Source organism: Podarcis bocagei (genome assembly GCF_964188305.1).
Source record: "Podarcis bocagei genome assembly, chromosome: 10".
Classification (NCBI taxonomy): Eukaryota; Metazoa; Chordata; class Lepidosauria; order Squamata; family Lacertidae; genus Podarcis; species Podarcis bocagei.
In genome coordinates this window covers 39,756,341-39,765,876 of record NC_138135.1, presented here as the reverse complement: position 1 = coordinate 39,765,876, position 9,536 = coordinate 39,756,341, and the positions used below count along the sequence as shown (strand labels likewise).

Sequence of the window (9,536 nt, the reverse complement as noted above, 5' to 3'; positions counted from 1 at the left end):
GAAGGCCCCAGTCCTGCAAAGTCCTATTGGTCACAGGGCCTGGCTCCTGCACGTACACCTGACACAACCTCTGTTTGCCAAGTCACACTTGACTCAAATTTTAGTTTTGGTTTTTGGCAGAATTTAGGCCACAACTTTATTGATTACAGAAGGTGAGTGGATGCATATGCTCTGGTTCAACTAGCTCCCTGCACCCTCGCAGACAGCGTTGACCCAGGGCACCAGCATAGGTCAGCCAAGGGTGAACCCCTGGGAAGGCGAATAGCTGGGAACAGACTATGTTCACCACCCAGATGCCCCCATAGACTCAGGCATGGGCGCAACCGCCTCTCAGGGTTTGACCAAACCAGTTGAGTCCCTGGATTCCTTTAATGGAATACCCTTCACATAGGGATGGCAAGACCATTCTCCCATCCCTATCACCTGAACCAGTGCCTATCCGCAACCTTACAAGCTGTGACGATTTGCTACGTGGCAGGCAAAACCCAAATGGCAGCAGCCAATCAGCCAAGTGGGGAAATTCCTGCCTTGCCCCTGTCCCAATGAAAGACGACACACGACGGCATAGCAAGGTCAAGTGCACAAGCCTTAAAAGTAGGAAGAGGTGGGCGGGTGTTCCGAATGCACACGCCAAAAGAGGAAGCTCTCGGCACAAGCATGGGTATATATAGGTCCCTCGATCCATTTGGACTGCGCCCCATTGGCCAGATTGAACCCAACATCAAGGGACCTACCAATTGGGTGTTGTGGCTGTTCAATCTCACCCACCCACAATACAGGAGAATATACAATCTCACCCACCCACAATACTCATCTAACACGTGCCCTCTTTTAGGGAGGACACGATTTGTCATGTTAATAGCTCTATCCCAGGTGAGGACCTGGGTTGGAAAGGAAGCTTGGCCTATCCTTTTCCACCAGCCTGCAATCTTCCCTTCAATACTCCAAGTAACCAAAATCCTACCATTTATTTTCTAGATACAGTGGTGCCTCGGGTTAAGTACTTAATTCGTTCCGGAGGTCCGTTCTTAACCTGAAACTGTTCTATACTGAAGCACCACTTTAGCTAATGGGGCCTTCTGCTGCTGCCACGCCGCCAGAGCACGATTTCTGTTCTCATCCTGAAGCAAAGTTCTTAACCCGAGGTACTATTTCTGGGTTAGCGGAGTCTGTAACCTGAAGCGTATGTAACTTGAAGCATATGTAACCCGAGGTACCACTGTAAACTTGTTCTGCTCTGTCTGATAGCACTCACCATTTTTTTGTCAAGGTGGAAGGATTGGAAATCTTCATGAAGCTTCATATTTGAAACCCTGTTGCACATGATCTTTGACATTTTGCTTTAAAAAGCAATACCGTTCCCAGATTAGGAAATACAAATCTTCTCCCAGATTTCTGTTTAAGTTGAAAACTCTCAGCGGTAAAGGGCAGGGGGATGCTGAAGAGCAACAATGTTTTGAATGATGGCAGTGTTTTTGAATTTCCGCTTTCTCCCATTGCCACTTAAATAATTTGGTAATTCAGCATTATTTTTTTTATTTGCTAGCATGCCAAACTGGATGATGCTTAAAAAAATCAGGTATGCTTATCTGTGCAGGAAGACTGCTTCTGGGTCTGTGGTGAGTCAGACCACCACCTACCAAACAAACAAACAAGGACATAAGCATGCAATACGGATACTCTTTACTTCAGCTCAGATAAGGCTGCTGAACCATTTTCTTTGCTTCTCAGTTCGTGTCTGCAACAGTTCAGATCCAATCTGGTATTCAGCTGTGATGGCTGGTGCTCATTAGGTATGTCAGAAAGTCAAGAGACCAACAGCAGGTGGTGCCAGAACCAATGACAGGTACAGCCAACTAATCTTGTTTTGTCCCCATCCTCTTCCCTGTTGAATTCTACAAAGGCAACAGAGATTCTGAGGAAGAGGATGCGGACAAAACAAGCACTAGTCAAAGACCCCTCTATTTTTCTCTGGTCCTTTAGTCATAATTTCCCCATCAGTTTTATCTGGCATTTAAGATCTTCACGCCATTTAGGTCTTGTGTTTTTTTACGATCATTCGGGTTTGTTTACGGCTTGTTTTCTTACCCATTTTCTTATTATGTCAACTGTGCTCTTAGAATTTTTATTAACAGACGAAATAACAACAGCTACAATAAGTAAAGAAAACGTTTAAAATTCAGGTCTCCTGATGTCACTGACATTTATGACATCTGCGCACTCTCAGCTGAAGATTTTGGAGAGCTGGCTAGGCCTTTGCTTTTTCCAGAACCTTCCTGGGAGTTTCGTTTTGTTTTTGCCTATCATCCAGTTGCCTAATCGTCACCCCCCCCCCGGCCCGGCTTCATGCTTCCTGCATTTCTCAGTAATCAGAGCCAAGAATATAATCTAATGCTGGGCTCAGACTTGTGTCATTTTAATGTCAGGTGAATTTAATGTCAGATGTATGCATGGAATACGATGGCTAGGGCCCAAAGCTGTTTAGCATAAAATAAAACCGCATTTGTGACTGCAAAGCTCCTGCCACATGAATGGAAGGCTCTTCTGTACCTTTGCAGGTGGGTCAGTATCAGCTATTTCTCTGCCCCAATCTCTTATCCCTGGTGCCACACAAAAAGTTGCTGTGGAGAATCTCCTCATCATCTGGAGCCCATTTTGGGCAAGCAGAGAGAGGCAACTGTCAACATATATTCTGTGTGTTCCTTCCTCTTACACAGTAGGTTTTGGATCCAATACTCTGCGGTTAATTGGTTTTTTATAAAATGTTGCTGCCTGGTTCTGTTTATACACTGAGCTTCAACCAGTTGCAGGAACATTTTTTATAACATCTTTGTCGGCTGCATTAAAGAACAGATTATCAGACTCCACAGCTGATGTTTAACTTAGTTAATCAGGGATCACGTCCTACTTGCATAAGCAAACCAATTATACAAGCTCACTGGGCAGAGAAGCTTTCCTATCAAGTATCCCCTGTGGACGGATACAAAATAATGTGAAAGCAACAGATTAGAGATATTGGGAACACTCTTTAAATTTAAGCTCTTTCCCCAGATATATCTTTATGCCAGATCAGCCCAGTTCAATTTACCTTTCAGTGTTCTGTTCCAACTTGCAGAAATCGCAGAAGAGTAAAGAACGTCAGTATATTTTTTATAAAATGTAAATGTAGAAAAGGAAGCTCTGGTTACAGCTTTTAATAGCATACAGTCATTCACCTCTTCTGCTCCAAAGAAGGACTGATACAGATAGTATGCGCAAGGGGTTGCATTTTTCTGAAAGCTGACCAAACCTTTCAAGTTGCTCTGACTTTTGGGCCAGGAATCAGACCCGAATATTAAATTGCCAGATGGAAGCTCTTGATTTAACTACACATCCATGCATGGTTTAAAGAGGGTTGCAGAAGCATCAAAACTCCCCTTTGGGGGGGGGAGGGAATCCTTAATGGGAGCAATGCAAAATAATTGCCATGGGGTTGGTCTTGGCATGCTCAGTTGCTCTGGAGTGCTAACCAACTGCTTGGGGGGCAGGAACAGGAAAGAGGTGGAAAGTTTCATGAAGTGGGTAGAATTATGAGCAGAACATACCATGCTGCAACATTTTGTTGTAGGTGCCATTTGGTGCCAAATATTGCATGTTTCATAGCTGATGGTTTCATAATTTAGTAATAATGTGTATCAAGACCAACCTTCCGGTATCAAACTTGGCACAAGGCTAGTCTGCACGAGATAATGCCGTGAAGACCATCACTTTTATAGGTTTGACTCTCTTCCCATCTGTGCTTTCCTTCAAACATCATGGAATACTACAGAAAAAAAACATGACCATCTTTTTTAAAAGCAGCACAAAGGGGCAATAACAGAAAGCAAACCACAATCACTAGGGCATTTATTCAGGTTTCCGTTCTCCAGTTGTCTACAATATGCCTGCCACAAGTGCACAAGATGAATGGGACATTTGCTCCAGTTGCCAGCTCACTTAGGAGTTGTCAGCTGTTGGTTTCCAGCTGCCTTCTGGGTGCTAGACAATAGCGGTTGGTTGCCCTGCATACCTTCACATTGCCTAGCTACTATAACATGCTTTCTGCTTCCTGAACCTGACAGTAAAGGTGGCTGGATGGAGGGGGAGAGCACACTTGGAACAGGAGAACAAAACTGAGTGGCAGAAAACTTTGGATGAAAGGTTCGTAGGCAAGGATAGTTCCTTTGCATAATCATTTAATCAACAATGGAGGAAAAGTTCATTGTTCACAATTTAGATACCCAGCCCTTTTCTCATGTGTATCAAGTAAACTCATTGTTGTTATATATATATATTCAGAGAATATTTGGTGTAAGCAAGACTTTTCTGACATTAGCAAGTGAAAACTGTGTGAAGCCATTCATCATAAGGAGCCCTATGGACATTTATTATCTTCTGGCATGGATCATTTACTAACAAGACCCTGAAGAGGAGCTTCATTATGTTTCCTGGAGAAAAAGTGCACAAAATGTTGTAAAATGCAGCCAACAGAACTACATCAGACTGGAGTCACTTGGTTGATCTTACAAGGAGTTTTGGATTCAGCTGGAGCTGCGGATGTCGAAATCTCTTCATCTGGTTTTGCCAGAACCACTTGGCCACAGGTTATAAATTCAACTGCACACTCACGAAACTGCAAAAAGAAAACAGAGGAAAATCAATATGCTTGTGCTTTTGTGCTGTCACAGTGAGATAGCATTCCTTTTGGGTAGAACCCTAAATTAGATTATATTCCGCTAACTGGGAACAGTGTACATGTCATCCTGTGGTCTTTCAGCAAGGTCTTCCTATCCATTTTTTGTTCACCACAGTACAATGCATATGGGATTCTTTCAGAATTATTGAAAGGCCCTTTCTATTTGGGCTGACCAGGGTTAATTGTTTGACTCTGGGTGGGGTTCAAACAACTTCCCCTCATGCAATGGAACTTCTCTTTCTGCTCAACTTGTGTACCCCCCATAACCTTCCCAAATCTACCTTGGGGGTTCCCCCACCCCAGAGCAGGGAATGCAGGAGGGAGGAGAAGGAGAAGTTCTATTGTGTGAGCGGAAGTCACTCTGCTCATGCAATGACTTCACTGGAGTCATCCCAGAGTCAACCCAGCAGTGGCAATGCCAACCATCTGGGGAAATGGTCCAGCCATGGGGGAAACAACACACACACATGAGTCCTGTCAGTGTTTGTAAAAAGCAAAAAAAAAAAAAAAAAAAAAAAAGGAGGAAAAGGTTCTGACCATCCTTTGTCTCCTCAGCCTGGTCCTCGGACCCTTGTCGGCACAAAAGAGTCCGCGAGAATATCCTTGCGGAGTTTTATTCTTAAAAGTCTTTGTGCAAAACACGACTGAATAACTATACACACCAGCACTAACCAACCAACCAACCCAAACACCAGCCTCAGCACAAACTAACATTTCTCAATTTATATATATACAACTTTGTGCAGGCCGCTGAGTCATGCTGACCCAGCTTTATTCGCATTAAAGAAACAGCGGCCATTTTAGCCGTGACAAGTCCTGCTACTGGATTCAGAAATCCTGATGCGTGAGCAGACCCAAAAGAGGATTCTGCATGTGAAAGTGTACAAAGTGCCTTTTGCCCAGTCAGCTTGCTTGTGTACATGTATATAAGGTCTCGCCTAGATAAATACCGTATTTTTTGCACCATAACACTCACTTTTTTCCTCCTAGAAAGTAAGGGGAAATGTCTGTGCGTGTTATGGAGGGAATGCCTATGGGTGGCATGCCTACGGATTTTCCTCCTCTAAAAACTATGTGCGTGTTATGGTCGGGTGCATGTTATAGAGCGAAAAATACGGTAATTTCAAAAATCCTGTTGAGGGACAGGTAGGGGAGAATAGGGTTGCCCAAACAAAGGTTCTATAACGATTAGTAGATTTGAAGTTGGAAGCCTGCAATTGAATCTACAAAATGAAATTCACTATAAAAGTAACTAGCCCACAAAATATACAAAAGACAGTGCAATACCTGTTTGTTCAAGAAAATGTAGATGATTGGGTTGTATACTGGGCTTGTTTTGGAGAGATATGTTGGGATGGTTGCAGCCAGAGGGGAAATATTCAGGGCTGGGTCAATAACAACAGTAAGAGCAAAGACTGTGTATGGCAGCCAGCAGATCAAAAAAGCCACCACCATCACAAGCACCATAATTACGGCTCGAAACTCTTCTTCCGGATTACCTTTTCCTCCCATTTCTTCAACTTTCTTATTTAGCTGTTAAATCAAATCAACAGCATTAGCCATTCAATAGAGGCATTTATTCAGTTATGTTTGGACTCATGCAAATCCTATGTCTACATTAAAGCCTGCATGTTGTACATCTACAAGGTGCATGAATGAAAGCTAATATCTTCCAAATCACCATTGCTCTTACTGCAGTCTGGGCTTCTCTTCTGTTAACCTACATGTATGTCCTTGAATTTTTTGTGTTTTGTTCTTATTACGATTTCATCATTGAGCTTTTAAATGCTGCTGTTATTTTGATTCCGTGCTGTAAATTACTTGGAGGAACCCTAGAAAGCAGAAAAGTTTGAAATAAACACCAGCAGCACATACTAAGCTACTAGGCTTCAGAATTGGCTTTAGTATAAAAGGACATGATCTTCACATCATTTAACACTTGCTTTGAGTGACAGTTTCTAGACAGGGCACCATTTTGAAGCCCCAGACTTGTGTATCTTATAAAAAAGAGTTATACTCTTGAGTTGTATATGTGCATGCACATGATTTTGATTTTTAACATCAAATGCAAAGATAATGTGGCCATAATTGCCTAAACCGCTTTGGTCAAGTCACTCTATAGTGCCTTCAGATGGGAACTCAAACCTAAAAGGAATTTTCTGGTATTTAAAAAATCTGGCCATTGCTTGTATAGCTGTATGCAAGTTTTTTAAAGTCTGCATTGTTTTACATGATGACACTGACATTGACCTGATACAAATATGAAAAGAGCCAGGAATCCAATGGGCTTTCATTTAGGCTGCAAACTTGTGCATGCATTAACACCAAGAACAAATTGGCTTGGTGACAGAAAAGTATGGAGGTGGCATTGGTCAGCAAACAGGGACAGAGGTGGAATGGGGTGGAGGAAACAGTTGACTACTTACCCCACGCAGTGACCTAATGACATTGCCATATGAAAACCCAATGATCAGGACAGGGATAAAGAAGCAGGACAAGAAGTATACAATCAGAAAGCTATAGTTGTTCCAAGATCTATCTTCCCAGCCAATGGAGCATGATGTCTGGACTCCTTCGGGTCCATAAGAACTCCAGCCAAAGAGTGGGACCACAGCCCAGAAGAGACAGAAAACCCAGATGAAACCAAGGAGCTGGTAACCTCTCTTCTTGCTCATCTGGAGAGTTCCCAGAGGCTGGCAGACCACATTGTATCTTTCGTAAGCTAAAATGGTCAGAGACCAAAGAGAAACAATTCCTGGAAGATAATAAGAAAGGCAAAAAAAATGCTAGGAATCATCAAACCACTATATTCCACATTTCAATACTGTTACTCATATTTCATAGGAAATTGCAAAAAAATGCGAAATCAATGGGATGTACTTTTGCAACCCTATGCACACATATCCGGGAGTAAATCCCACAGGAGTCAATGAGACATACTTCCGAGTAGAAAAGTATAGGATAGCACAATATAGTATAGGATAGCACAATAAGTGAGCTTAAAATTTCGGCTGTGCTACCCAATCCTATCTATGTTTACTCAAATGTCTGTCATACCTATTTCAGTGGGACTTACTCTGAAAAAGGTCTGTGTGCTTATACACACTTTGAGCAGTGGTTTAGAAATAACAACAAAATTAGTCATTTGAATTCCAAGCTAGGATTGGGCCAGGATGTTCCAGATTTTTTTTTAAAACTTACCTTTATATTTTTTTTAACTACAAAGCACCTTTGTAACCTTCTTTCATTTAGCATAATAAAACCCAAAGATCTCACATCAGTTGTCATTCAAGAGGGAACTAAATGTTTGGCTGTTTATTCTAGTTTTGTAGTTTTGATATTGTTGTCGACTTGTCTGTTTAAAGGTATTTTAACTGTAAATTGTACTGTTATTTATCTGTGCAAACCCCCTTAAGGGGTTTTTCCATGCAAGGCAGGATATAAATGTATTTTAATTATAATAGCAATAAGCAGTAGCAACAATGACAATATCTAGCTATTTTGCTTACCAAAATAATTGACAGCAAATCCCTGGAAAGTGCAGAACCTCTTTCCCAGGAAGAAATATCCACGGTAGTTTGTAGCTATAACAATGGTGGTTCCACAGAGGGACATCATAAGATCTGAAAAGGAGACGTTAAGAATGAATATGTTGATGGGGTTACGGAGCTGAGGATTCTTCAGCGTTACAGCAATAACCAAAAAATTATTAAATATTGAAAATAAAGCATTAATAAACATCAGGAAAGCCAAGACTCCATATCCAGCTCTTGGGAAAATGGTAGGATGCACGGTAATCTCCACAGTTGCAAGAGAACTATCATTCCCCATGGTGGTTAGACACACAGAGAACTACATGTTTTATTATAACACCTAATGCAAACTATGACTCATTTTCTAAATGGATTGGGAATCCTCTAATCGCAGAAATACACGCAATTTGTTTTTTAAAAAACATTTGATGAAGTTAAATCCTAGGATGAAAGCAACAGCTGTCTTTTTTTCTTTCTACCGCCGTGAAAGAGTGGTGAAGAGTAACAAAGAAGAGTAACAAACAATTAAGTATCGTAATAAGATTACGCACAGAACAATAGCCGTCTGCAGTTGACAAAATACACCACAGATTAGTTTAGAGGCAACCTTCCTTACACTAATTTTCAAAATGCAATAGAGTATTACTAACAAAGGAAGTGTGGGCAGAGACATCTTCACTGGTGGCTTCTGACCCCCGGGTATGGCATGGGGGGCAGCAAAGGGCATCACCAGATACAGGACCAATTTGTTCTGGTTTTCAAACATACTGTGGATTTTTAAACAATGCTGTGGTACAATTACTTAGCATCTAACTGAACTCAACCCTGTGGAATACGTTGGGCTGGAAGACTCTATTTTGACAGCCCACCAGCTTTGTAATGTTATGCTTGGCAGCAAAAAACGGATAACACAGCTTCTCAACATGTTGTTGTTGTTGTTGTTGCTGCTGCTGCTGCTGCGGCTGCTGCTGCTGGGGAGAGCTGAATTACCGGTCACATTAAAAAGAAAAATAGCTTCCTGCCAACCTCCACAAGTGTAAAATGTATGTATTTTAAGATAGTAAAGAATAAACCCTGTATTCAGGGTGTAGCTAATACACTAGCTTCCCAGCAGGTGGATCAGTGTTGCTTGCTCTGAAAGACAGGGGTGAGGTGGGAGAGTGGTTGGTGCAGTGCAAGTGTACCAGCAGGGCAGGGCCAACAGACCCATGAGGCAGTGTGAGCAAGCTGCCTCAGGTGGCAGAAGCCCAAGAGACAGCGCACACCCTGTGGGTGCCCCACCCCGCCGC

The 9,536-nt window shown here is 42.2% G+C and overlaps 1 protein-coding gene across 3 annotated transcripts; it reads right to left on the bottom strand.

The window, feature by feature from the left end:
- Positions 1 to 3,477: 3,477 nt before the first annotated feature.
- LOC308596126 (pinopsin-like) lies at positions 3,478 to 9,456 on the bottom strand. Of its 3 annotated transcripts, none has more exons than XM_081210954.1 (5): positions 8,224 to 9,001; positions 7,141 to 7,469; positions 6,002 to 6,247; positions 4,546 to 4,651; positions 3,478 to 3,802 (listed from the first exon to the last, which is right to left on the bottom strand). In XM_081210954.1, the coding sequence occupies exons 1-5, from the start codon at positions 8,543 to 8,545 to the stop codon at positions 3,786 to 3,788; spliced, it is 1,020 nt and encodes a 339-aa protein (XP_081067080.1). In that variant the 5' UTR covers positions 8,546 to 9,001; the 3' UTR covers positions 3,478 to 3,785. The 3 variants fall into 3 exon arrangements, with proteins under 3 accessions (XP_081067080.1, XP_081067081.1, XP_081067079.1); XM_081210955.1 differs by lacking the exon at positions 3,478 to 3,802 and adding an exon at positions 9,274 to 9,456 and having other exon boundaries at positions 3,857 to 4,651; positions 8,224 to 8,337; XM_081210953.1 differs by lacking the exon at positions 3,478 to 3,802 and having other exon boundaries at positions 3,857 to 4,651.
- Positions 9,457 to 9,536: the final 80 nt, after the last annotated feature.